The sequence below is a fragment of the Thecamonas trahens genome (assembly GCF_000142905.1).
Source record: "Thecamonas trahens ATCC 50062 unplaced genomic scaffold supercont1.7, whole genome shotgun sequence".
In the NCBI taxonomy this organism is placed as follows: Eukaryota; order Apusomonadida; family Apusomonadidae; genus Thecamonas; species Thecamonas trahens.
The window spans coordinates 276,182-300,745 of NW_013657673.1; the positions used below are offsets into that span (position 1 = coordinate 276,182).

Consider the following 24,564-nt stretch of genomic DNA (forward strand, 5'->3'; position numbering starts at 1 on the left):
ACCCCTAAGTCTCTCGCACTCGCACAACTCTTCTCTCTCTCGTTTGCTCGCTTGCTCACTGTCGCTGTCGATGACTGACGAGGTTGGTGACGTCGGCCCGGCGGAGAACCGGGTGGAGGCGCTCAACACGGCCGGAGACGGCGGAGAAGGCGGAGAAGGCGACGGTGAATCGCTCTTCTCATGTGCAGGCGTTCTCCGCATGATTGTCATCTACTTTATTGTGACCTCTGTCCTCCAGATGGTAACCCAGTCGCTCGCCCCGCCGCCGCCGCCGCTCGCCCTCGATGGGATCCCTTCCACCGACGCCGAGCTCCGACTGCCGGCGGTCCCGCTGCACAACGCCTGGGCCGATGGCACGGCATACGTACGTAGCACACATGCTGAAGCCAAAGAGGGAAGGAGAGAGGGGGGAGGGGAGGGGGGGGGGGACTCACATGGCAATCATGACCGGTGCGGGCGGTTGGGTCGGACAATAGGAGGTCATGGTCTTTGTCGCAAGCTTTGGAGATCCGTATCCGGGCGATGGCGGGCGAGTGGCGGAGATGGTGACCAAGGAACAGCATCTGGACGAGCTGGTGTGTAGCACAAAGGAGCAATGCCATGGCGTGGCGGGCTTGGTGTGGCGGGCGAGTGGTCTGGAGTACTCGTTTGATGCGGGCAACGAGCGCAAGGCCAACGTGACGCTGGCGCTGGGCGCCGAGTGGCGGGTGGCCAACACCACGGCCTTTGCGCACATCTTTGCAGTCAAGGCTGGAAGCGGCGTGGATGCAAAAGCGCTGCAGGATGGCGATGCGATCCAGGTCGTCTACCCGCTGGTCACCCACAAGCCACCGCCCAAGATCGACGACAAGGTCTCGCTGCTGGCCGGCGGCGGAGACGAGTTCGGAGCTGAAGAAGTGGAGGCCGCGCGCGAGAGCGGGGCGGATGAACTCGCGTGGGTTCCTTACTGGTCGCCGCAGCTCCCAATCAACGTGGTTGTGGACCACACGGTGTACGGCTCGCTAGCAGCCGTGCCCGAGCCACTGCGGGTCAAGCTGCAAACGGTGCGCAACGACGAGGCGTACCTTCCTGCGGTTTTTGTCAACACCTTTTGGGTCCTCGACTCGTCGCGAGTGGTGATCAACGAGAGCGTGGACGCAGTCCAGCTCGAGATGTCCGTCGGCCCGCTCTCGCTCATGTGGTGGCTCCTGGGTAGCCAGATGGAGGAGTCGCTGGCGACGCAAAGTGCGCTGACCGGCGGCAGCTCGGCCGATGGCGACATGTTCAAGCGGATTGTGCTCGAGACGAATCCTTGGCTCTTGGCCACGACTGGTGTGGTCACCATCCTGCACATGCTCTTTGACTTTCTAGCCTTCAAGAATGACATCCAGCACTGGCGTGCCAAAAAGTCGATGCGTGGCCTCTCGGTCAAGTCGATCGGCATCTCGCTTGTGTTCCAGATTGTAATTCTGCTGTATCTGCTCGAGAACGACACGACGTGGATGATCCTCATCTCGATGGCTATGGGCATTGCCATCGAGGCGTGGAAGCTGCAAAAGGCGCTGGTCTTCTCATGGGAGCCGTCGCGGCCTTGGATCCCGCTCCGTGTGACGGGCAAGGCGTCGTACGAGTCAGAGACCAAAAGTACGACGATCTTGCCTTTGGCTACATGGCGTACCTGCTGTACCCGGGCGTGATCGGCTTTGCGGTTTACTCGCTCATCTACAAGACGCATCGGAGCTGGTACGCATTTGTGCTCGGCACCGCAGTCTCGTTTGTCTACATGTCTGGCTTTATTTTATGTGGCCGACAGTGTTCATCAACTACAAGCTCAAGTCGGTGGCGCACCTGCCGTTCCGCAAGTTCATGTACAAGGCGTTTTCGACGGTCATCGACGACCTGTACGCCTTTGTCGTCCCCATGCCGGGCATGCACCGGCTGGCGTGCTTCCGCGACGACCTCATCTTTGTCATTCTCATGGTCCAGCGGTGGATGTACCCGGTTGACCACAACAGACACTTTGACGAGGATCTCGGTGATGCGGCCGATGCCGCCGACGATGCCGCTCCCGCGCCCGACGCCAAGACCAAGGTCGAGTAAGGCTGGCCTCTAGCCTTCCACTTAGTGCCGCACAGTCGCCGAGGCAGCTTGCTCGAGGAGCTTGAGCAAGGCATCCTCGGTGGCGGCACGCTCGGCGCGCTCAGCGTCCAGCTGATTCTGTAGCCGCGAGACGAGGTCGTCGGTCATACGGAGGAGAGATGCCTCGGACTCTTCGCGGGCACGGCGCTCCTCAGCGATCGCGTCCTCCAAACTTGCAATGCGTGCCGAGGCAGCGGCAGCAAGGGCGTCGGCCTCGCGAGCCCGATCAGCCTTTTCAGTCTCCAGCGCCGCCGCAAGGCGGGCGACCTCGTCGGCAGCCTGAGCTTCGGCCCGCGAAGCCGCCAACGAGACCGCGACCATGGCAGCCTCGATCTGCGACGAGATAAACGCCTCCTTGTCCGCGATGGCCGCCAGCAGAGCCTCAGTCCCCTCAAGGTACATTTGCTTGTCACGGGCTGCCGCCAGCGTCAGTGCATTCTCGACCAGCTGAACCTCGGTAGCCTTGCGAGCCTCGAGCGCCTTGAGCGCCAACCTCTGCGCCGCCACCTCTTCATACAGCTGATGCAGCGCCTCCTTCATCGCCCCGTACTCGCACTGCTCACCAGCATCATCCACCGCTGTCACCTGACCCATGCCCATGCCCATGCCCATGCCCATGCCCATGCCCATACTCCCTTGCGGCCTCGCCGTACGCGGGAACGGGTTGCCCGCCACCGTCTGTCGCACCTGCTGGCCATGGATCCGGTGCGGGGAAGCCATGTTTGTGTCGAGTGTGAAAAAGGTGAGCGAGTGGTGGGTATGAAGAAGGTAGGTAGTGGTGGTTGGTGGTAGGTATGATGGTGGGTGTGGTGGATGTGGTGGTCGGGTGTGGGCTGTGTTGCCTGAGGCAATACGCTGGTCACGCCGCTCCCCATTGGCGCGCGAATGGCAAATGGCTGTCCGTCTCAGCTGGTGGTGGCGAACGAGTTGGCGCCAAACGGAGGAAGTGAGGGGGGGGGAGGGGGGGGGGAGGGGGACTGAGGCTGTTGGGTGGCATGGCACCGAACGAGGAGCCACAGCAAAGAGGGACGCATACACCCACACGCAGGCATACACAAACATATACACACACATCTACACACACATAGAGAGATAGAGAGAAACATATACCCCCTCTTACGCTCCTCCTTTACACACTTTGCTGCTTGCTGTCATGCCTCACTCGAGTGGTCCGGGTAGCGCGGGCGGTGCTGGCGGCGCCGGCGGAGAGGAGGCAGACAACCAGCTGCCGGGACTGCCTCTGGTGCTGGACATGCAGATGGCAAGGCTGTCGCCAAAGCGACAGTCGTCTGCTGGACGGCGGCGAGTGTCGCCGGCTGGACGGCGGCAGAGGGCGTCGCCTGTGGCAAGTGGGCCAGGCGCAACGACTGGCGCAGGTAGTGTGCTCGGCGAGCCGGTCCCGATCTTTGCCCCACCGACGGTGCCCAAGTGGGTCGAGGCTGCACGGGGCAGCGGCGAAGGCCAGACTGGTGACAACGGGGCCGATGCTGGCGGACCAAGCCTCACTATCGCCCGCACCTGGCTGATGGAGCACGCCCGGCTGCTCGAGTCCAAGGCCAAGCTCGAGCGGCGGGTGGAGGAGATGGTCGAGTCATCGCACGACGGAGACGCACTGCTCGCCGAGATTCGGACCCTAACCGACCGAGTCATCTCGCTTGAGACGGCCAACCTGGAGCTCCGGGTCCGCTCCAAGCGGCTGAACGAGGCCGAAGAGCTTGCCGCCCGCGCCCAGGCCGAGCGCGAGGAGATCCGCCGCATTCACGGCGAGCTATCGCAGCAGATGGACCAGCTCTCGGCCCGTAACGAGGCCGTTGTCTCGGCGTTCAAGGTTGTCCTTGATCGCGAAAAGGCCGGCCTGGTGTCGCTGGAAGAAACCACAACTGAACTCGAAACGGTCCGCAACGAGTTCCAGGCGGCCCAGGTGGAGATCGGCGAGCTCGAAGCCGACCTGGCCGATGCCAAGGCGCTTGTTGACACCATTCCACAGCTCAAGACAAAGCTTGCCGAGGCTCGCCACGAGCTGGACGCTGTCACCGCCCAGCGCGACCGCGCCACTTCCCGCTTTGCTGCCATCCGCAAAGACCACGAGGCGCTTCGTGAGCAGCACTCGGAACTCCACGCCTCGCACAGCACACTCAAGACCGAGGCTGCAACGACAATGACTGAGCTGCGGAAACTCAAGCACTCGCTCTGGTCGCGCGATGTCGAGTACCGCGAGCTCAAGCGGTCGCTACGGGCCGCCCGCGAAGATGCCGCCGCCGCCCGCAAGTCGGCTGCCGCCGCCGCAAAGAAGCACAAGGCCGCGTTCAAGGACGCAACACGATACTCGGAGGAGGAGATGGCGGCGACGCGGACCATGCTTGACGACGCGCGCGCCAAGCTTGTCACCGCAACAACCAACACCAAGGCCATGCACGCGCTACTTGCCCCGCTGGTGGACGCGGTGCTCGACGAGGTTGATGCTGGCGGCGCTGTGCCGCCGGCAGTGGCTGACCTCGCCGAGGCTGCACACTCCTCTCTTGTCCGCTACGCCGACGGCGAGTGGGTCTCCGCCTCAGACTCGGACTCGGACGACGGGTTTGGTGCAGCTGTCGTCGGCCCGGGCTCGTTTACCCAGTCGTCGGTCGACGGCTACATCTCGCGCAACCCTTACGGCTCGCCGTCGCCCAAGGCCCGATCGCCCGTCCGCCGCCTCCCGCTCCGGCCCGTCGCCTCCTCGCCGGTCTTTGTCCCGTCCAACACCTCAAATCCCAAGTGTCGCCAGCGCAACTTTCTCCCGCATCGCGCCGTCCACTCGCAACATCCCTCAACCCTAGGCGGGAGTAGGTAAGGGACAAGGCTGATCTCAGCCCGCCACGAGATAGATCCATCACCAACCACAACGACGCACAGCACATCGTAGCCCATGTACAGAAAGCGCACTGTGCCACCGCCACCACCAGTTTTACGATCGCCACCAGAGTCCATCGCCGTCGTGTCAGCCACTAGCGACAGCGCGGCTGCTACCACCGCCACCTCACCCTCTCCTCCCCCCCCCCGCTCGTTTGCCAGTCCTTGGATGGCGGCACCTTCGTACCAACTGGGCCAGACCCTGACAGGACACACCCGAGGAGTCTCTGCCGTCAAGTTCTCACCGTCTGGAGAGTGGCTGGCCTCATGCTGTACGCACACCCCTGTCCCCTCTCCCTCTCCCCCCCCCCCCAAACCATGCTGCCATCACGCCACCACCACCACCACCACCACCACCACCACCACCACCACCACCACCACCACGATAGCCACAACAACAACTATGCCACACTAACCTTTCACACCCCACACCCCTCACCCCTCGCCCCGCGCCCCACGCCCTTCACCCCTCGCCCTACCTCCTCCGCCAAACCCCGCACTCCACGCGCAGCTGCTGACAAGACGGTGCGGATCTGGAACGTGGCTACCGGAACGCTGGAGAGAGTACTGGAGGGCCATGTGATGGGGGTGTCGGACGTGGCCTGGGACGCCCGGTCAAAGTATCTGGTGACGGCGTCGGACGATAAGACGCTCAAGATCTGGGACGTAGCTACGGGCGAGATGCTCAAGACTCTCGAGGGCCACGTCAACTACGTCTTCTGCTGCAACTTCAACCCGCAGTCGACGCTCATTGTTTCGGGCTCATACGACGAGTCGATTCGGGTGTGGGATGTGAGCACGGGCAAGTGCCTGCAAGCGCTGCCGGCCCACTCAGACCCGGTTGTGGCCGCCCACTTTAACCGCGACGGCACGCTCATTGTCTCGGCCTCGTTTGACGGCCTCATCCGCATCTGGGATGCGTCAACCGGTCAGTGCCTCAAGACACTCATCGACGACGACTGTGCCCCGGCATCGTTTGTCAAGTTTTCGCCCAACGGCAAGTACATCCTCGCCGGCACCCTCGACAACGCGCTCCGTCTGTGGAACTACACCACCGGCAAGTGCCTCAAGACCTACCGTGGACACGTTAATGAGAAGCTGGCGGTCTTCTCTACCTTTTCGGTCACCTCGGGTACCTGGATCGTCTCGGGCTCCGAGGACGGCTCGGTCTACCTGTGGGACCTGCAGACCAAGGCTGTCGTCCTCAAGCTCGAGTCGCACACCGCACCCGCTCTGGGTGTTGACGCGCACCCGACCCGCAACATCATCGCCTCGTCGGCGGCAGAGCCGGACTGCAGCATCAAGCTTTGGGTCCAGCCCGAGCCCGAGCCCGCGGGCGACGACGGCGGGGTGGCGGCCATGACGACCGAGTGATGGCGGCGCGACGAGTGCGAGCGTGGGGAAGAGAGGTCGGCAGGCAGAAGGGAGGGATCCAGTGTTCACTTGTCGTAGCCAAGCGGGTCAAGGCCTGCTTCGAGGAGCTGCAGCGACGAGAGCCGGAAGAGCCGAAGAAGCTGGCGGAGCTCGGCAGGCGAGAACGTGGCTGCCAAGTTGTAGTGCGGGTCGGCGACGAGGTCGGCAACCTTGAGCGAGCCGGCAAAGTCGTGGGTGTCGTACAGGACCCGGTGGAGCATAAAGCAGAGCGAGGGGATGCAGACCGAGCGGAGGAGCTCGAGCTGGTCGGCACGGGCGGCGTCGCCGGCGGTACGGCCGTGATCAATCGGGACCACATCCTTGAGCCATCCCGAGGGGAAGAGAAGCGTGGCGTTGAGCAGATCGAGGACAACCGCGGTGCTGTCGCCCATGGCCTGCTGCCAGAGTTCGTATGCCTCGTCGTGGGCCTTCTTCTCCTGGTCGTACATGAGCTTGTCAGAGTACCGCGACGAGTCGGGCTCGGCCGGTGGAACCGGCCGCTCAAAGAGAATGTTCGACCACTCGTCGTAAGCAGAGAGAACCTCGAGGTATGCCACCAGGCACTGGAACTCGTGGACGGCATTGGCCTCGCGGGCTGGCGCCTCGACAAGCTCGGCCTCTGCCCAACCGTCGCGGAGAATGTCGAGCGTGTCGGCTGGGAGGACGACGCTGAGCAGCTGGCGGGTGACCTCGACCTTGGCCACCGGGACAGCGGCGAGGAGGGCGGCGACAGCATCGGCCGGCGTGGCCTTGAGCGATGCGTCAAACCGCGCCGACTCGACGTGGGCAAGGAGCAGCGAGCGCGCAAGTGCGTTGGCCTGCACCAGTGCCTCTGCTCGCTGGTCCGGGTAGAAGCAGAGCCACTGGAGCGAGTGGACCTTGCGCTCGTCAGAGGCCTCGGCCTCGGACGCGAGGTAGATGTTGCGGACAACCTGCGAGGTGATGGCTCGCACGTCGAGGCGCGCGGCTTCAGCGGCGCGCAGCGCATCGGCCCGCGCAGACCCGTCGTCCACGCCCTCGAGGAACTTGGCGTAAATGCCGACCTGCCGCGAGCTCGGAAGCTGCGCAGTGTAGAGCGCAATGAGCGCCGACTGACCTGACGCAATAAGGTGCTCGACATAGCCGGTGAGGAGCGCCACACCAGCAGCCTCAGCCTCTGGCGAGAGGGCCACCTCGATCGAGCGGAAGAAGAGAACAAGCGAGGCGCCAAATCGGAGGAGGATGGCGCGCGCGTGCGCGTGCGAGCCGGGCAGCGCATCGAGCGCCTCGACCGCTGCCGCCGAGTCCGCGACAGCCCAGCCGGCAAGCGTGACGAGCGCCGCGTTCTCCTGCGCCGTGATGAGCAGCTGCTGGATGGTGTGGAACGGGGCGCGGGTGGCGGTGCGGAGCTCCGGCGATTGCGCCTCGCTCAGGAGCGCTGCAAACATCGACTGCATGTCGAGCTGGCTAGCGCCAGCCGACTCGGGCTGAGCAATGTCCATGGCTGCCGGCAGGCCAGTGCGGACAAGCTCGGCGTTGGCCGACGGCCGGGCCGTGGCAAGGTGGGTGTCGAGAACCGAGGTGAGCGCGGTCGCGCACCGAGCCCAGAGATGGTCCTCCCAGCTAGTGCACAGCGGCAGGACCGCAGAGAGGCTTCCAGCTAGCACCCCATACAGTGCCCGCTCGTATTGCGAGCTGGCCTCGCTCGCAAGCACCTGGACCATCTGGCGCCAGAGCAGGCGCTGCACGTTGCCTGCCGGAGCAGCGTCGTCAATCCGTTCGCCGGTGAGCTTGACCTCGCCGGCGTAGATAGCGTCGTGAAAGGCGGCGCCGCCGCCGAGCGACGCGGCGCGCCACGGCTGGCCGACCTTGCGGCACACATTTCGCGCCTCATCGAGCTTGCCGGCCTTGACCAGGAGCCACAAATGGCGGAGCAGGCGCTCCTCCAAGTCAGCGTCATCTGGATGCAAGCCCGATGCGTCCGGATCGCGCAGCGGCGCGTCCGGGTCCAGTGTCTTGACCAGACCCTGCGGGGCAAGCGCGCCCGGCTTGGTCCGAAGCACTGAGAGCGTGGCCCGCCACATGGCAGCCTCCATGGTGTGCGGTTTGAGCTGGTCGGCAAAGAGTGACTGGAGCCAGGCAACAACAATGCGGGCCTCGCGCAGCGCCTGCGACGACCCGACGTATGCTGCCAGCGTATCCGCGTCCGAGCCGCCGCCGGCCGGCAGGCTCACAGCAGCGTGGTCTGGATCGCCTGCTGACGCCACGCGCTCGGCATAGAGCGGAGCAATCAGCCGCCAGGTATGGGCCTCGTCAGGCGCCACCGTTGGCGATGCCACCTCGCCGAGGACGCGGACGTAGTCGTCGACGACCGCCGAGGCGGCGTCGGGCGCAGCACCGGCAGCGGCATCAAAGGCGTCGGCAAAGGCCGACTCAACCTGCTCGCGGACAGCATCCGGATAGGCAACAAGGGTGCCCGGGGCAGGATCAGCAAACGAGCCGTTCATGGCCATGAGCGAGGCGACCGAGGAGGAGAGGACAAACGAGGCCTCGGAAGGCCCTGTGGGGCGGGCGGGGTGCGACCAGGAGTACGGCGTGCAGTCCGGGGAGCAGCAACCTGAGCAGCATACGAACGAGGCGTAGGGCGAGCAATACGTGTGGACAGCGGCGTCTGCGGCATGTACGACCTGCGGGCAGTGCCGACAACCGGCCGGGTGGTGCGGTTGGTCGGGTGCATGGGGGAGCGGCAGGATGGGAGGACGAGTCGATGTGGGGTTGGCGAGGGGGGGGGAGGGGGGGGGGGAAGGGGAGGGAGGGAGGGAGGGAGTTGGTAGGGGGGGGAGGAGGGGGGAGGGCGAGGGAGGAGGGCGAGAGTGGAGTGTAGGTGGCCTGGGTGGTGGTGGTGAGCGTGGTGTGGTACTGAGGGGTGGTGCGGTGGCGGTGGCGGTGGCGGCTGGCGGCGGCAATGGTAGCAAGTCGCCACTCGATGGGCGGCAAGTCGTCGCCACTCCATGGACGGCAGGTCGTCGCCACTCGATGAGCGGCAAGTCGTCGCCACTCGATGGGCGGCAAGTCGTCGCCACTCGATGGGCGGCAGGTCGTCGCCACTCGATGGGCGGCAGCTCGATGGGCGGCAAGTCGTCGCCACTCGATGGGTGGCTACGGCCAGCTGTGACCATGTCCATGACACGCATACGCACGGGCACAGTCAAACACCTGACCCCCATCTCAGTCACCTCCTCTGAGATCTCCTCCCTCCCCTCTCTCCCGCATTTGCAGAGCCATGCTGCGCTTGAAGCTGGCGTGGGAGGGGCCGGTCGAGACGACGGGACTCTCACCGGCTACGACGGGACGGGCGCGGCAGGGACAAGCATGGCCTGTGGCGGCAGCGGTGGCTGAGAGCAAGACAGTGGCGAAGGAGATAGAGGCAGAGGATGGGACGGCTGCCTTGGATCCGGCGGCGGCGGCGGCGGTGGCGGTGGCGGAGATGGCGCGCGAGAGCGGGAGCCGGCGGAGCGGGGCAACCAAGGTGCGTGCAGCTGGTCCAGACGTGGGCACAGAGACGAGCACCCCGTTCTGGAAGAGCCCGCGTGGGCAGCTGGAGCTGGCGCTGGCTACGGTCTCGCGGGTTGCGTCGATCGCCGGCGCGGCGGTGACCGAGCCGCAGACGGTGTTCTCGGTGGCGGTAGCAACTGGGGCCGTCCTGGCCATCGCTACTGTCGAGGGCGCCCTGCTGACCCGGTCGTCAGCATCGCTCGGCTTGCGCTTTGCCTTTGTGTGGCGGTACGCCAAGGCGCAGCTTCTGCCATCGATTATCTGGACAACCAAGCCGGCGACAACGGTGGCGGCGGCCGCAGGCCTCAAGCCGTCGATGCTGCGCTCGTTCTCGGTCTTGCTTGCCAACGAGGGCTCGGCCGGCGTTTCGCTCGCCAAGGGCGCATCGAGCCAGGCGCCTGCCGGCGAGGTGGCCAAGGCCATGGCCCAGCGGTTCTCAGTCATTCATCTCTGCCAGACTCTGCGTGCTATCGTGGCAGGCTTTGTCGGCATTGCCAACTTGCTTGGCCTCGTCAACAAGATCTCCGAGGCCCACTCGCAGTACGAGGGCCTGGTGAGTGCCGGACAAGCACCGTTTCTCACGGTCGGCCCGTCCGAAGTCGTCCTCCGCCTCGGCGGCTCGAGTTCAGACGTCATGGACTTGTCGGTCGAGCGGGAGACGCTCGATCACATTATTCCAATCTACGACAACGCCGCCGCCGGAGAGTCGCACGCAGTCTATGCCGACGAGCGCGCTGCCCTCCTTGCCTCGGTTCCGTACTTTTGGGTCGTTCGGGACGGCGCCTACGGCTCGGCGTCGGCGTGGGGCACTTTCTCTCTCCGTGAGCGCTGGCTCATCCCAACCAAAAACGGCGGCCGCGTCCTGCTTGTCGAAGCCGACGCCTCGGTGCCGGAGCAATCAGCGATCTTCCTCGAGGCCGGAACCGCCAACGACGTGTCGCTCGCCAAGGCTGCGCTCGCCTTTCGCTTCCTCTCACGGCGCCTCGAGGCTGCGCCGTTCTACTCGCCTGATACTGATCGCGTTGTCCGAGTTTTCTCGCCAACTCGGAGCAAGTCCTCGAGTCGGGCGGGAAGCGGACGTACACGGTGCGCGATCGAATCCGGCAGCTCGGCCAAGTGGACGTCCTCATCGACACCTCAGTCCCGGTCATGGCCGGCATCCTCGGGTGGGCCAACGACATGGGCGACGTCCCGGGCATTGTCTTCCACACCTCCAACCCCGAGTATTTTGACAAACTCTCCGCCGTTCTCCGCGACGCCGGCTTTCGGGTCTATGACTTTCTGCACCCAGACGTCACGCCTGACATGCCGCGGCTGATTTATGAGCCGTCGACTGCCCAAACAGTCGACACCGCCATGTCGCTCATCGAGCGCGGCCTGGTCGCCCCCGAGCTCTGCTGTGTCCTCCTCGACTACGGCATGCAGCGACTGGCGCTGCTCCCGCCCGAGGTCTGCGCCGTTTGCTCGGCCGACATCTACGACCAACTCTTCCGCCTCGTCCGCACCCTCATCCGCGACGGCGTTCCGCTGCCGGACATCCAGGCCACCATCGACAAGCTCATTGTCGACGCCGACGCCATTGACGACATGATCCACAGCTCCCGCGAAGCAGCATAGCTCGCTGCGCGTGCTTGAACTCACGGCGCCCGCCCGGCGGGTTCTGCCCTAGCATCCGCATGAGCTCGGCCATCGCATTAGGGTTGGCCATCAGCGCCGCCGCCTGCGCCTGCATCGCCGGGTTGGCCTCCATCGCCGCCCGCGCTTGCGCCAGCACCGCTGGGTCCGCCATCATCGCCTGCATCTGCTGCATCATCGCCGGGTCGTGCTGCATGGCCTGCGTCATGGCGGTAAAGTCGCTGCCGCCACCCATCCCGCCGCCCATCCCGCCACCGCCGACCATCCCGTCTCCATAGGCTGTCGGCGCGGCGGCTGTGCCCGCGGCAGGCATGCCAAACGGAGTCGCCGCCGCACTCGTCGTCGTCGACGTGCTCGAAGCGCTCGATGCCGCAGCCGCCGCCGGCGGGCTCGCACCCGGCTCGGCCGCCAGCCGAGCCAGCGTCCGCTCGAGATACTTTTGGGCGTCGACAAGAACAAGCCATCCGGCCTCGGACGGCGTGAGCGCCAGCTCGTCACCTCCCGAGTCAACAAAACCAAGGGCCTCGGCCACAGTGGCGGCGTGTGGAACGGCGAGGATCTTTGTCGCCACAGTCTTGTTGGCCTTCCGGACCGAGCGGTACTTGGGCTCCAGCGGGTGAGCAATGACGTTACGGGCCATCTTGTTGAGCATAGTTAGCGCCTTGACCTTGGCGTGGAGCTTGGCACCCGGATCGGCCTCGAGCGCCGCCAGCGCAATGGCCATTGGCGTGATCCGCGTCGAGTCCAGTCCAGCACTGGGATCGACAGCCTTGAGCCCGGCCGTCGACGGATCCAGGAAGCCCAGGGAAAGCCGAGGCCCTTGGGATCGCCAGCGAGAACCGAGCGACCATCCTTGGTCAGCACCTCACCGTCTGGGCCGAGGAGAACCAGCGCCGGAATGCCGCGGATGCCAAACCGTGAGCCCAAGGCCATGCTCTCGGGGCAGCCAAAGGGGAGGGCGAGCCAGGGCATAGACGCCAGATACTCATCATACGAGTCCTCGGTCCTGTCTGACGAGACAAAGACAATCTCGAACGGATGCCCTGCCCCACGGATGGCCTCGTACGTCGTCGCCAGCTGCGGAGTAAAGACCCTGCATGGAGGGCACCAGTGGGCTGAGAAGTAGAGGCCCACCACCGTTCCGTCAAGACTGCTGGTCGCCACCTCGCGTCCGTCACTTCCGCGCACCGTCTTTCCCAGCATACTCTCCATAGCACTTGCAGACATAATGTAGTGTGGAGTGAAGACGTGTGTGCTGTGCTCAGCACAACGAGCCCAAGCCCAATGAGCCCAAAGACCAGCCGGTGGAAGGTCGCCCTGGAGCGCGTGGTCGCCCCGCCGTGGCGAGCCGTGATCATCAGCCTTACATGGATTTGGTCGATTGCGTTGGAATCGGGACACGCACGGGCTGATGATGACGGGAATAACCATCCCCCCCGTCTAAGAGCTAGCGTCACGGCGCGTGGTGGTGGTGCATGGTTGTGCGAATGCTCGCCAGGCCAGAGTTGGGCAAAGGGCGTGAGCAACACGGGAATCGGAAGTTGATTATGGGTGGCATCAGCCTCTTGTGCCTGAGCACTGATGGCTGGCTCTGACCTTGGTTGAGCAGGCCGATCATGTCGCGCGAGCAAAGAGCCGCACCAATCAGCAGAACAGGGGCTTGTCGTCCTCCATCACCCTCCCCCAGCCCGCCGTTTTTCTGAGATGCGAACGCGCACGTGCGCGCGCACGCACCTGACTTCCACCACCCGCGGGCCACTCCTCTTCCCATGCCCACCTGCCACCTTCAAATGCCGCTGCCGCTACCGCTGCCACTGCTGCTGCTGCAAGCCCTCGTTCTGGCTCTCATGATTGTCGCTATGTCCGTCGTCGCCGTCCCGATGGCATCCTGTGGTCGGCCGGACAAGGTGGCCGAGACGCTGGCCTCGCACGACATGCCGCCTGTTGCCGGATTGCACTCTGTGGCGGTACCTGCGGCGGTGCTGGTGCCGTTTGTGGCGGGCGGTGTGGGGAACTGGTCGCTGTGGAATGCGGCAGTGAGCAAGTCGTCCGGCACTATCGGCGAGTGCAACTCGGTCGACGTCGCCTTCCGCCTCCATCATCACATCCCGCTCACGCTGCCCTCGTCTTGCCTCATCTACGCCCTCAACGGGACCGCCACATCCAGTGCGGTCAGCTACGCGTGGGAGTACTCGGGCCCGGGCCTATTTGGGGTCCACATCTCGTCCTTTAGCCCCGATCCCGACGACCCGGCCGGCTCCACCCTTGCAACCAACTGGGAGCGGGCCATGGGCTCCACCATCCGCCTCGACCCGTCGTGGTGGAAGAACCAGTTTGCCTTTGTTGCTTCGCAAACATTTAACGGCCTCGATTGCCTCGCTTCCGTCTACGCTGCCACCGGTACCCTCCTCATCGACCACGTCGTCTCGGCATGCAGGCCGTGATCCGGCTCGCGACAGCGCTTGCCAGCCCCTCACAGCGTGGCGTTGTCGGCCAACGAGACCAACGTGAGGTGCTGCTTCTCCAGCTGCCGAAGCTCCTCGGCCTCGAGCTCCATCGACATGAGCATCGAGACAAAGACGTCGGGATCGAGGCCGGCCCCGAGTGAGCGCAGCGTGCGGATCAATCGCGCCTTGTCTCCGGTGCACGCCACAACGTCGTCCTGGAAGAGCCCAAGCAGCGCAAGCGCAGCACGGTAAAAAGTGCGGAAGCCGCGGACAAAAAAGATGTCCCACACACGAACCAGAAGCCGCGGCTCGAGCACGTCCGCAAACAGCGTCGTGGCCCATTCAACAAGATAGTCGGCGTCAGTGATGCCGGTCGAAGCAAACGCCTTTGCTGTCGCTGGCAGCCGCGAGTTGACGAGCTCGTTAAAGGCATGCAGCACTTGCTTGAGCTTTGTTTGCGAGCCCACAAGCATGTCACGGAACCGCCAGTCGAGGAACCGGAGCAAGCAGAAGAAGCCGAGCTCGTCGTCACCGATCTGCGAGAGCAAGACAAGCGCAAGCGACGCAAGCGGACGTGCATACGCAAGCTCACCATCGTGGACTGCAAGTGCGCAGAGGACGTCAACCAGCGATGCCGCTCCGCCAGCTCCAAGGCTCGACCCCAGTGGATGTGTGGCGAGTAGAGCGTTGACATCGCGGGTAATCGCATCGCGGAAGAAGCAATTCTGCGCCAAGAGCTGCGAGTAAAGACCCGGTGGCGACTTGGCTCGCATTTCCTCGGCCTCCACAATGTGAAGCCAGAGCTTGCCGCGCATCCGGGGCGGCATGCCCGACAGCACAAGCTGGAGCATTGCCGACGACTTGCGGTAACGCTTAAACGGCTTGGAGAGCAGCTTTTCAAACTTGGCCTCGCGGCCGGGGTCGCTGCCGAATCCTCCCACCGCCGGGAGAATCTGCACCACCCGAATCCGAGGTTCGGTTCCGCCCTCCGAGTACGGCGGGAGCGGCTCGGATTCAAGCATCGTAGTCTTTGTGGGGCCTTCAGGCGTATGGCCCTCGCTGCCGGCCAAACTAGCAGCGAGGGCCGGCTCAAAACGCGCATCAAATGACGTCGGAAAGTCTGCTTCCTCCTCCGCCTCGCCACCGCCTTGCGACGCCTGACCGCTCTCGCCCAACGAGTCAAAGCCGGCGTCACCAAACGCCGCCTCAAAGCCCGAGGCGTCACCACCGTCACCGCCCGACGCCTGACCGCTCTCGCCAAACGAGCCAAATCCGGCATCACCAAACGCCGCCTCAAAGCCTGCCGCCGTGCCCGACGTCGAAGCGATCGCCGGTGGTGTGCCAAAGCCTGCCGCCGCAAACGCTGCCTCAAAGCCGCCGCCCCCGCCGCCCCCGCCGCCATCATTGCTGCCGCCGCCTCCACGGCCGCTGCCAAACTTGCCTGACTCGCTCGACTCGTCAAACCCGGCCGCCGCAAACGCAGCCTCGAAGCCTGGCGAGCTTTCGCCCGACGGCTGCTGCGCTGTTGCGGGAGTACCAAATCCGGCTGCTGCAAACGCTGCTTCAAAGCCTGGCGATGGCGTCTCAATCACGCTTGCCACCGGCTTGCGCGCGCTCCCTGTCGGCGTGCTGGGCTTCGGCCGCGGCGGGCCGCCCACGAGCTTGTCGTCGCCGTCATCGCTTGCCTCGTCGTCCGACGACGACGTCGCAAACGGATTGGCTTTCTCGCTGTTACCACCCTCCTGGCTCAGCGCCGCAACCCGCGGCTGCTGCGCCCGCTGGTAAAAGGCCAGCTCACCGAGCCCACCGCCATCGTCTGACGACGACACCGGCGCCATATCTGACGACGTCGACGAGCAATCGCCGTATGCGTCAACCGCCGGCTGGGCCACTTCCGCGGCCGCTGGCTCCGTCGGCGTCAGCGTCGGCGTCAGCGTCGGCGTCAGCGTCGGCGTCTTTTCCTGCTCACTGGACACCGCACCGATTGGCGACTTGGCCGCGCTGCTGCCAGAGTTACCCATGCCAAAGACGACAGGCGGCGTCGTACTACCGACGCCCATGCCAAACACATCGTCGAGGCTTGTGGAGCCGGCCTTGGAGCCGGCCTTAGAGCCGGCCTGGCCGCCAAACTCGCTATTGTTGCCCGAGCCTGCGAAAAAGGCGTCAAACGGCGAGGCCGACGCTGCGCGATCCGAGCCGGGTTGCGAGCCGGGCGCGGAGCCTGCCGCGTCGAACAGCGCGTCAAACGGTGACTTGGTCCGCGGCTGACTCGCAGCAGGAGGTGCCAGCGGGCTATCAGGCGTATCTCCGCCAAACATCGCAGCAAACGGTTCAGCAGTAGGCTGGCTAGCTGCCGTCGTCGCGCTGGTGTCTTTGGCGGCGTCTCCGGTGGTCGCAAACTCAAACTCGTCGCCAAACGTCTCAAACTCCTTTTCAAAGTCGTCAAAGTCGTCGCCGCCATCGTCGTTGCCGACGGCTTCCGCCTGGGGCGCTGGCTCAGCCGGTGCCGGCGCCGCCACAGGTGCAGCCTTGGACGCCAGCGCCGTGACATGAGGCTCGGCCAGCGGGGTGTGGGTGCCAGAGCTGCCGAGCCCAGAGCTGGCGAGCGGCGAGAAGGCCGAAGGAGTAGCTCCCGAGCTGGCGTCATCAGCAACGGTAGCCGACGGCGAGATCGTGGCCGCGTTGCGGTGGTTCTGAACAATCGCCTGCAGCTCGGCCTTAGCCTCGGCAATGGCGGCGGCCATGGCGTCACGAACCGCCTTGTTCACATCGAGAACAACCGAGGCTCGCGCCACCTCGCGCTGCAGCGAGACAAGCTCGGGCAGATCGTCGTTGGTGAACTGCGAGATCTCGGCCTGGACCGCTGCCGCTTCCATCTGCACGTTGTTGAGCTCCTTGGCTAGCTGCGCGACCTCGCTCCGACGCGCAACCTTGGCCGCCTGCGCCGCCTCGAGCTTGGACTGCAGCGCCTCGAGTTCGGTCCGCTCGGAAGCCAGCTGCTTCTTCTTCTCGTTGACCATGACTGCATACTCGTGCTCCTGCTCCTCGAGTACCTCGATCTTGCTCGTCACAAATTCCAGCTTCTCCAGGATCAGCGCTCGCGAGGCGCTTGTCTCGGCGTTGCCCGACCGCAGCTGGGCGAGGTTGGCCTCGAGCTTGTTGACCTTGCGCTCGGCGTTGGCAACCTGCTCCAGCAGACCCGACGTGTCATCGAGCTCAAACCCGGGCGAGGCTAGCTGCGGCGAAGCCAGAGGCGACGACGAGAATGACCCGGGTCGCATCACCTGTGCCTGTGGGTTGCCCGGCGATGCCACCACAGGCTGCCGCTGCGGTGAGCCGAGCGGCAGAGCCACAGCAGCAGCCGGGGGATTCACTTGCAGCGGGGGTGGCACCGATGCACGGCCTTGCGGGGGGCCACGGCTGCCACCGTCACGCGCCCCCACAATCGCCTGATAGTCCTCGATCAGCTGCTGCGGCATGCGCGACGTGTCAGGCAGTCGCTTGTGAACCTTGTACGCGTTGAGAAGGTGGAGCGCCAGGCAAAATTCCATCTTGCTCAGCATGGTATCCTTGTCAATGTCCGAGAGCGACCAGACCCGATTAGCAACCTGCGGCTCGACGCCAAACGCTTCGAGCTTGGGCAGAACCTGCTTCCGCTGGACATACCCCGTTTTGCGGGTATCAACCGTCGCAAACAAGGCCTCGTACTGCTTGACTTCAGCTTCAGTGATGGTCTCGACAGCAATGATGGCTGCGGTCTCCTGCGACGGCTGCCCGAGCGACCCAGCTCCGGGTGGGGACGTCGGGAGCGAGTTGCTGTCGCTGCCGCTGGTGTTCAGCGGCGCAAGCGGAATCCCCGGCATCATTTGCGACGCAAACTGTCCAAAGTCCATCTGCGTCAGATCGATGACGCCAGTGGCCGCCCCTCCATCCCCACCCGCGCCTGCTGGGGCTCCGGCAGGGGCAGGTGTGGCTGCCACAGGCGCAACCGCCGGGGTTATATCCGGCGGCGGCGTGGGTTCGGGCTGAAGCGCACGTAAGGCGGCGTACTTATCCTGTTCCGGAGGGGCAAGCGCCGGTGAGGCCGGCGGCGGCGTGCCGAACCGGGCATCAAAGGCGAGGCCTAAGCCGCCGCTCGCGGCCGGCGCGGTTGCCAGCTCGCGCGGATACTGCGAGATGCTTGGCAGCGGAACGGTGGAAGCAGTAGATGGCGAAAGCGCGGTCTCATAATCGATGCCGGCCTGTGCTGCCGCAATCAGATGCAGAAAGGCAAAGAACTGGGTCTTGGTCAGCTGGCCGACATTCGATGGGTCTGCTCGGGCAAAGCATGCCTTGAGCACCGCCTGCGACAGGCCGGTCCATTTGAGGAACTTGACACATTCCCTTCCACCCACATTCCCCGACTGTGGATCCGCTAGGTCTTCATACACCCGCGTGTAGTACGTCGTGTGCGCCAGTGTCAGCCCTGTATTCCCTCCTCTCACCGGCCGCACCGTTAGCTGTGAGCCTGTGTGTGCTGAAGAAAGCACGCGCCACATACCTTCTCTGCACCCCCCCCCCCCACACACACACACACACTCACACATACACACATTCCCTCACCCAACCCATCCCCCTCTCCCACGTACCCGGCATGAAGACACGACACTCTTGGGGTCAAGTGTAGCGGTAGAGGTGGGTCAGTCTCCCAATAGCTTGTCAGCCTCTGGCAGAGGTGAACGTCGAACGTGCGGCTGCCAACCAAATAGCCTGTTCGCCGAACACGTCGCCGCACGGGTTGCAATCACCGACCCGCACACACACCGCCAGCACACACACCGCCAGCACACACACACACCGCCAGCACACACACACACACACAAACACACACACACTCCACACCTCATCACAGCACTCTTCCATACCACTGCTGGAGCGACTTCCTTCTTCTTTCCTCTCTCTCTCTCTTCCTTCTTCGTTCTCTACACGTCTTACGCACCCCATGGCTGGCACGGTACGTGGGCGCGAGGTGGCTTTTGCGCGCGCTTTATCGGGGAGGCAGGCTACAGGCTTGGGGCAAGACGGCTCGCGTCACATACACACACACACAGAGAGAAACATACGCACACATACTCACACTCAATACTTTACGCTTGTATGATCTATGGGGAATGGGTGCAGGGAAGGGATCGTGGCGGACGGGGCAAGAGCAAGGGCGGACAGAGTGAGAGCGTGCTGGTGGTGGTGCGCCCGCGCCCGTTTCTGGAGCGGGAGCTGGAGACCGAGCGAGTGGTCCATGTGGTCAACCCACAGACGCTCATTATCGACAAGTATGTGGACGATCCGCTGCGGTACATGTTTGACACTGTTCTGACGGAGCAGGCGAGTCAGGAGGAGGTGTACGGCCAGGTAGCACCGATCGTGGACGGCGTGCTTAACGGCATCAACGGCACCATCTTTGCCTACGGGCAGACATCAACCGGAAAGACGTATACCATGCTTGGGGCCCAGGGGCTGGCTTCGTGGGCTGACGATGAGAGCGAGGGCGGGAGCGGGGGTGCAGACGTGTTTGGCGCAGAGGCCGCGCCGGCTGACGACGGCGGGGCTGGGCTCATTCCCCGGGCAGTCCAGACCCTGTTCGCGGCTGCCAACCGCGCTGGCGAGTCGGGCGACGCCGCCATCTCGATGTACTGCTCGTATCTGGAAATTTACAACGAGAAGCTGTACGACCTGCTGCAGTACGGCGCCAAGACCAAGCGCGACCTTAGCATCATGGAGGACAAGGAGCGCGGAGTGTACGCGCACGGCGCGCGCGAGATCAAGGTTTCGTCGCCACGCCAGGTATTCAATCTCATGCAGCAAGGCCTTCGCCGACGTGCTGTCGCCTCGACCGCCCTCAACCAGCTCTCCTCGCGCTCACACACCATTTTCCAGGTTTTTGTTGAGACCGTCGTCCACGAGACTGGCAAGATCCTACGCGGCAAGCTCAACCTTGTTGATCTGGCCGGTTCAGAAAGTGGGATGTTGGCCAGCACACATATGTTGCCGACGCCACCGAGCTCAAAGAGCTGCGCAACATCAACCAGTCGCTCTCAGCGCTGGGCAACTGTGTCAACGCACTTTCGCAAAGGGGCCGGACCCACATCCCCTACCGCGACTCGAAGCTCACCCGCCTGCTGCAGGACTCGCTTGGTGGGAATACCCGGACTGCGTTCATTGCCACCGTCTCGCCGTCAGTTGACTCGGTCGAAGAGTCAGTCCAGACCCTCAAGTTTATGGAGCGCTCCAAGAAGATCAAGCTCACCGTGTGCGCCAACGAGTCGGAGAATCCTGCTGTTCAGCTCCAGCGATACAAGGCCGAGCTTGCACGGATGCGTGCACTGCAGGAAGGTCGCCTCCCTCCGTCTGCCGAGCACTCTGGTCCGGCTGCCGGTGGCCCAGGCGGCGCATGCTTCTCACAAACCGCCATCCCGCACGGCATGGAGCTGATTCCGTCGGAGCAGCTTTCGCGGCTGTACTCGCAACTGGAGGCGTCAGAGCGACTCTCGCTTGGTGTCCGCGAAAAGCTTGCCCAGTCGCGCAACTTGCTGCATCGTGAACGCGAGGAGCGTGCCAAACTCAACGTGGTCATCAACACGGCCATTGCCCAGATCCGCACAAGCGGACCGATGACGTCCAAGCGCGAAGAGGCGGCTGTGCAGGAGGCGGCCGTTCTTCGTGAGGAGAACGCCTACCTCCAGCGCCGGCTGGAGACGCTCGAGGCCGGTGCTGACGCCCTATCGGCTCGGGCTGCCGAGCTCGCCGAGTACCAGGCGTGGCTCGAGGCGGTCCCGGTTGAGACCACAGACTCGAGCGCTGACAGCGAGCATGGGGACGAGGGCGAGACCATGTCTCCTGCCGCCAAGATCGAGCTTCTCCTACGCGCCAAGCAGCAGTCCGAGCTTGAGCTGCTGGCCACCAAGCGCAAGTTTGTCGGCTTTTGCGAGCAGGTTCAGGGCGCACTGCAGGCCAAAGTGCATGAGCTGGAGACGGTGACCAAGCGGGAGAAGCAGACCCGCGCCCAAGTTGCGCAACTGCAGGCTGCACTGGCTAAGGCCCGTGCGCCTTCCTCGCCCAAGGAGGCAGGTTCTGACGCTGCCGCCGGTGTTACCAAGCAGCACCTGTTCCTGCTGCTGGAGAAGGAGGCCCAGATCAAGGCCGCGCAGGAGACGGTGTTGGCCACTCTAGAGGCCGTCGATACCACGCTCGAGGAGACCGCTGACGCCATCATGGGCGTCCAGTTCTCATCCAAGCTTCCCAAGATCCGCAGCCAGCTTGTGCGAGCCCTCGAGAGTGCCACCGACGAGATCCACCGACTGGAAGACGCGCTGTCGTCGGGCCGGAGCTTGCATATGGGTACGAGCACGGCGGCGCAACGCGGCCAGGTTGCTACAGCTGCAGTCTCGGCCTCGACCTCACTCTCGTCCGAGTCGAGCGCATCGTCCGCGGTGCTGACGACCCAGGACCTGCAGACGACGATCAAGACTTCGACGGCCAGGAGCGGGCGGCGTGCCGAGCGGCGAACCACGTCGCGCCTGGCGGCCACCAAGGCCGGTGGCAAGCGCGATCCAGCTCTAGACGCCGCTCGCGCTTTTGGGCTCCCTGTCAACATGTCCAAGGTCGCCAAGACGCCTGCGCAAATGGCCGCGCGGAGAGCTGCTCGCCCTTCTTCGGCGCCTGGATCGGCGCCGGCCCCTCCCCAGGCAACCGAGTCAGCCCACAGTGCCGCAGGAAGCCAGACGAGTGGATCCCGGACAGGCCAGCGCAAGAGGGTCAAGAAGAAGCGGCGAGTGGTCGCCGCGTCTGCGCTGCCAGTCCCGACCATGTCTGGCAAGTCCCGGATTCCGGCCCGACCGGCTCCCGGTCCTGCACCGACCACCGGCGTCCTTCGCTCGGACCCGCTGCAATCGCTCGGCAGCAGCAGCGCCAGTGCGCGGTTTGACCAGTTTGGCCGGCTCATCAAGTGATGCGCGAAGCAGCTACACTCCCGACGTCGTGCCAGTATGATGATGCAAGTAACAGCCCAATGTGACAGTGTGTTTGCCTTTGAATGGTGAGCTGGCGTGACGACAGGGGGAAGGAGCACACCGCACTCGAGGCCACTGTGCTAGTAACAGCCAAGTGTGGAAGATGGCAATGCAGGCGCGCACTGTGGAGGTCTTCTTTGACGTTGTCTCGCCGTATGCCTACCTCGGTCTGGAGATTGTGAGGCGGTACGCCGGGGCTTGGGCGCTCAACGTGGCGTACACGCCGTTCTTTCTGGGCGGGGCCATCATGGCGACCAAAAACACGCCGCCGGCCAACGTGCCGACCAAGGCCAAGTACATGGAGATAGATGTGCGGCGGAGCGGCGATATCATGGGCATGCCGGTCATCATGCCCGACAACTTCCGCGAGGTCATGTTTGGCACGCTCAAGGCCCAGCGGGTGCTCACCGCTCTCGCGGCGCTCGAGTCGGGAGGGGTGGAGAAGGAGACCGGCCTGGCGCGGGTGGTGGTGCCGGCCGAGGAAGCACAAGCCGGTCAGAGTCAGCCACAAGTTGTATCGGCTGCGCTCGCCATGTACAAGCGCACCTTTGGCGGCGAGGGCAAGGAGATGATCTCGGACGAGGGACTTCGCGCCGCGCTGATTGAGGGCGGCGTCGATGATCCTGACCGCATCGAGGCACTGCTGGTGGCGACGGGCGAGTCTGGGATCAAGGACGCGCTTGCGGCCAACACCCAGCGGGTGGTGGACGCCGGATCGTTTGGCGGGCCGACCTTTCTCATCCACAACTCGGACGATTCCGACGCGACGCCGGAGCTCATCTTTGGCTCGGACCGGTTCCATCACATGGCACATCTGCTCGGTGGTGGTCGAGTGTACTCGGGCCCTGGCGGGCCGGGCCGCAAGCTTGATCTAGTCCCCCGAAAGCTCTGTTTGTTAACGATTTTCCCTGTGTGTGTGCTGACAGCAGTGTCAAAGACGTGCACACAGCGATGTCTCATGTGAGGTGGCCAGCCTGGTGGAGGCGGGCCTGGAGGGCGCGGACCACCAAGTTAATGTTGTGTTGCTTGGTGTGAAGAACCTCGAGGACAGCATGAACCTCGGCAAGCGACTTGATGACCTGCTTTTGCTCCGAGTCGAGGTAGGCAAGCGTCTCAGCCGACTTGCCCTCGGCCACCCCTGCTGCAGTAGCTTGAGCGACGCATCGTTCTCCTGGGTCCACACCTTGGCAAAGTTTGAGCCAATGACAGTGATGGGGAACGAAATGAGGAGTACACCCGAGATCATGGTCACCGACGCGACCAGCCGGCCGGCGGTCGAGAGCGGGACGTGGTCGCCGTAGCCTACTGTGGTCATAGTCACAACCGACCACCAGAAACACGCCGGAATCGACTGGAACGGTGAGACCTTGCCGTCGGAGCGGATCCAGCGCTGCTGTGCGTCGTCGTAGGTCGACTCGGAGAGCTCGGCGTAGTACAGGCCTGACGAGAAGAAGACAACGGCGAGGAGGAAGAGAAAGACAAGTAGGCCGAGAGCGTCCAGCGATGCCATCAGCGCCTGGGTCACTAGTCCAAAGCCCTTGGAGTACTTGGAGAGCTTGAAGAGGCGGAAGACCCGGGTGAGGCGGACGACGCGGATGACGGCAAACGAGCCAAGGTTGTTGCCCGAGAGCGCAAGCTCGATGTAAAACGGGAGAATGGCAGCAAGATCGACAATGTTCATGGGACCCTTGACAAACTGCCACACGTTGTCGCATGTCAGGAGCTTGGTCACGTACTCGATGGTGAAGACGCCGACACACACAATCTCCAGCCAGACCAGCGACGACGGCGTATCCTCAACGTACTGCGGCAGCGATGAGACGCAAAAGACGGCCGTAGAGACCAGAATGAGGACCAGGATAAAGACGTTGACCCAAAATGCAATTGCCGAGTACTCGGGATCGTCCAGCGTGGCAAAGACAATCTGCTTCTGCGACTGCGGCACCGTCGTCGTGTTGGCCGCCGTCGCCGTCCCGGACAGCAGGTTCTCCACCCCTGACGACTCCGAGTACTCTACCACAGCGTCCGCACAGCGCACAGGTCCCACCATATCCATGAGTGACCCCCCTCCCCACTACCCCCGCCTTCGTCCCTCCCCCCCCCCCTTTACGTACCCTCGTACGAGTACGATGCGTCAGCTGGAGCATGCGGGTGGCCAAACGACGGCGCCGTGGCCACATGGATAGACGAGATGGCCGAGGCCTGCGCCGCCATGGCTGAGCGCAGGCTACCCGACTAAGATGGTGGGGAGGTAAGTGTGGAGGTTAACAGGCTGGTCGATGTACCGCCTGATGTCTCTTCCTGGCACCTGCTCCCGTCTCAAGCCTGTGCCTGGCGATGAGTGTCCACACTCCGTTGGCTTACGGTTATATTCGCAAGCTCACTTGAGTGGGCATCTGCCGTATCGTCATCGATGGGGCACAAAGTGCTCCGGCTGTGCCTGGTCAGACTGCAACTGGTCGAGTTGCAACTGGCCAAGCTGC

General features: G+C 64.1%; 10 protein-coding genes across 10 annotated transcripts; 5 read left to right on the forward strand and 5 right to left on the reverse strand.

The window, feature by feature from the left end:
- The first annotated feature begins 30 nt into the window (after window positions 1–30).
- Window positions 31–2,369, forward strand: AMSG_01848 (uncharacterized protein). Its single transcript, XM_013905901.1, has 2 exons — window positions 31–364; window positions 477–2,369. The coding sequence occupies exons 1-2, from the start codon at window positions 71–73 to the stop codon at window positions 1,674–1,676; spliced, it is 1,494 nt and encodes a 497-aa protein (XP_013761355.1). The 5' UTR covers window positions 31–70; the 3' UTR covers window positions 1,677–2,369.
- AMSG_01849 (uncharacterized protein) lies at window positions 2,101–2,838 on the reverse strand (the record flags this gene model as incomplete). The annotated part of the gene is made up of 1 exon (XM_013905902.1): window positions 2,101–2,838. The coding sequence occupies one exon, from the start codon at window positions 2,836–2,838 to the stop codon at window positions 2,101–2,103; it is 738 nt and encodes a 245-aa protein (XP_013761356.1).
- A 379-nt stretch (window positions 2,839–3,217) lies between these two features.
- On the forward strand, window positions 3,218–6,381 carry AMSG_01850 (WD repeat-containing protein 5; the record flags this gene model as incomplete). Its single annotated transcript, XM_013905903.1, has 2 exons — window positions 3,218–4,940; window positions 5,519–6,381. The coding sequence occupies exons 1-2, from the start codon at window positions 3,272–3,274 to the stop codon at window positions 6,379–6,381; spliced, it is 2,532 nt and encodes an 843-aa protein (XP_013761357.1). The 5' UTR covers window positions 3,218–3,271.
- A 49-nt stretch (window positions 6,382–6,430) lies between these two features.
- AMSG_01851 (nuclear pore complex protein Nup107) lies at window positions 6,431–9,027 on the reverse strand (the record flags this gene model as incomplete). Its single annotated transcript, XM_013905904.1, has 2 exons — window positions 6,431–8,948; window positions 8,992–9,027. 2 exons carry the CDS (start codon window positions 9,025–9,027, stop codon window positions 6,447–6,449), a joined length of 2,538 nt encoding a protein of 845 aa, XP_013761358.1. The 3' UTR covers window positions 6,431–6,446.
- A 2,228-nt stretch (window positions 9,028–11,255) lies between these two features.
- On the reverse strand, window positions 11,256–12,829 carry AMSG_01853 (uncharacterized protein). The gene has a single exon (XM_013905905.1). It carries the CDS (start codon window positions 12,311–12,313, stop codon window positions 11,513–11,515), a length of 801 nt encoding a protein of 266 aa, XP_013761359.1. The 5' UTR covers window positions 12,314–12,829; the 3' UTR covers window positions 11,256–11,512.
- A 498-nt stretch (window positions 12,830–13,327) lies between these two features.
- Window positions 13,328–14,362, forward strand: AMSG_01854 (uncharacterized protein). Its single transcript, XM_013905906.1, has one exon. It carries the CDS (start codon window positions 13,359–13,361, stop codon window positions 14,031–14,033), a length of 675 nt encoding a protein of 224 aa, XP_013761360.1. The 5' UTR covers window positions 13,328–13,358; the 3' UTR covers window positions 14,034–14,362.
- AMSG_01855 (uncharacterized protein) lies at window positions 13,922–18,671 on the reverse strand (the record flags this gene model as incomplete). The annotated part of the gene is made up of 2 exons (XM_013905907.1): window positions 13,922–18,501; window positions 18,665–18,671. The coding sequence occupies 2 exons, from the start codon at window positions 18,669–18,671 to the stop codon at window positions 14,063–14,065; spliced, it is 4,446 nt and encodes a 1,481-aa protein (XP_013761361.1). The 3' UTR covers window positions 13,922–14,062.
- A 346-nt stretch (window positions 18,672–19,017) lies between these two features.
- Window positions 19,018–22,083, forward strand: AMSG_01856 (kinesin family member 17; the record flags this gene model as incomplete). Its single annotated transcript, XM_013905908.1, has 3 exons — window positions 19,018–19,029; window positions 19,224–20,009; window positions 20,033–22,083. The coding sequence occupies 3 exons, from the start codon at window positions 19,018–19,020 to the stop codon at window positions 22,019–22,021; spliced, it is 2,787 nt and encodes a 928-aa protein (XP_013761362.1). The 3' UTR covers window positions 22,022–22,083.
- A 101-nt stretch (window positions 22,084–22,184) lies between these two features.
- AMSG_01857 (glutathione S-transferase kappa 1) lies at window positions 22,185–22,956 on the forward strand (the record flags this gene model as incomplete). Its single annotated transcript, XM_013905909.1, has 2 exons — window positions 22,185–22,915; window positions 22,947–22,956. The coding sequence occupies 2 exons, from the start codon at window positions 22,185–22,187 to the stop codon at window positions 22,954–22,956; spliced, it is 741 nt and encodes a 246-aa protein (XP_013761363.1).
- An 81-nt stretch (window positions 22,957–23,037) lies between these two features.
- Window positions 23,038–24,412, reverse strand: AMSG_01858 (Kcna5-prov protein; the record flags this gene model as incomplete). Its single annotated transcript, XM_013905910.1, has 3 exons — window positions 24,196–24,412; window positions 23,265–24,094; window positions 23,038–23,208 (listed from the first exon to the last, which is right to left on the reverse strand). The coding sequence occupies exons 1-3, from the start codon at window positions 24,293–24,295 to the stop codon at window positions 23,038–23,040; spliced, it is 1,101 nt and encodes a 366-aa protein (XP_013761364.1). The 5' UTR covers window positions 24,296–24,412.
- Between the last annotated feature and the right edge of the window lie 152 nt (window positions 24,413–24,564).

Excerpts from the sequence above, each read along its gene's own strand:
- AMSG_01848 (XM_013905901.1), top strand. The coding sequence starts at position 71 with ATGACTGACGAGGTTGGTGACGTCGGCCCGGCGGAGAACCGGGTGGAG. Across the intron at positions 365-476 it reads GGGCCGATGGCACGGCATAC|GAGGTCATGGTCTTTGTCGC; the intron begins GTACGTAGCACA and ends GTCGGACAATAG.
- AMSG_01853 (XM_013905905.1), bottom strand. The coding sequence starts at position 12,313 with ATGGCCATTGCGCTGGCGGCGCTCGAGGCCGATCCGGGTGCCAAGCTC.
- AMSG_01854 (XM_013905906.1), top strand. The coding sequence starts at position 13,359 with ATGCCCACCTGCCACCTTCAAATGCCGCTGCCGCTACCGCTGCCACTG.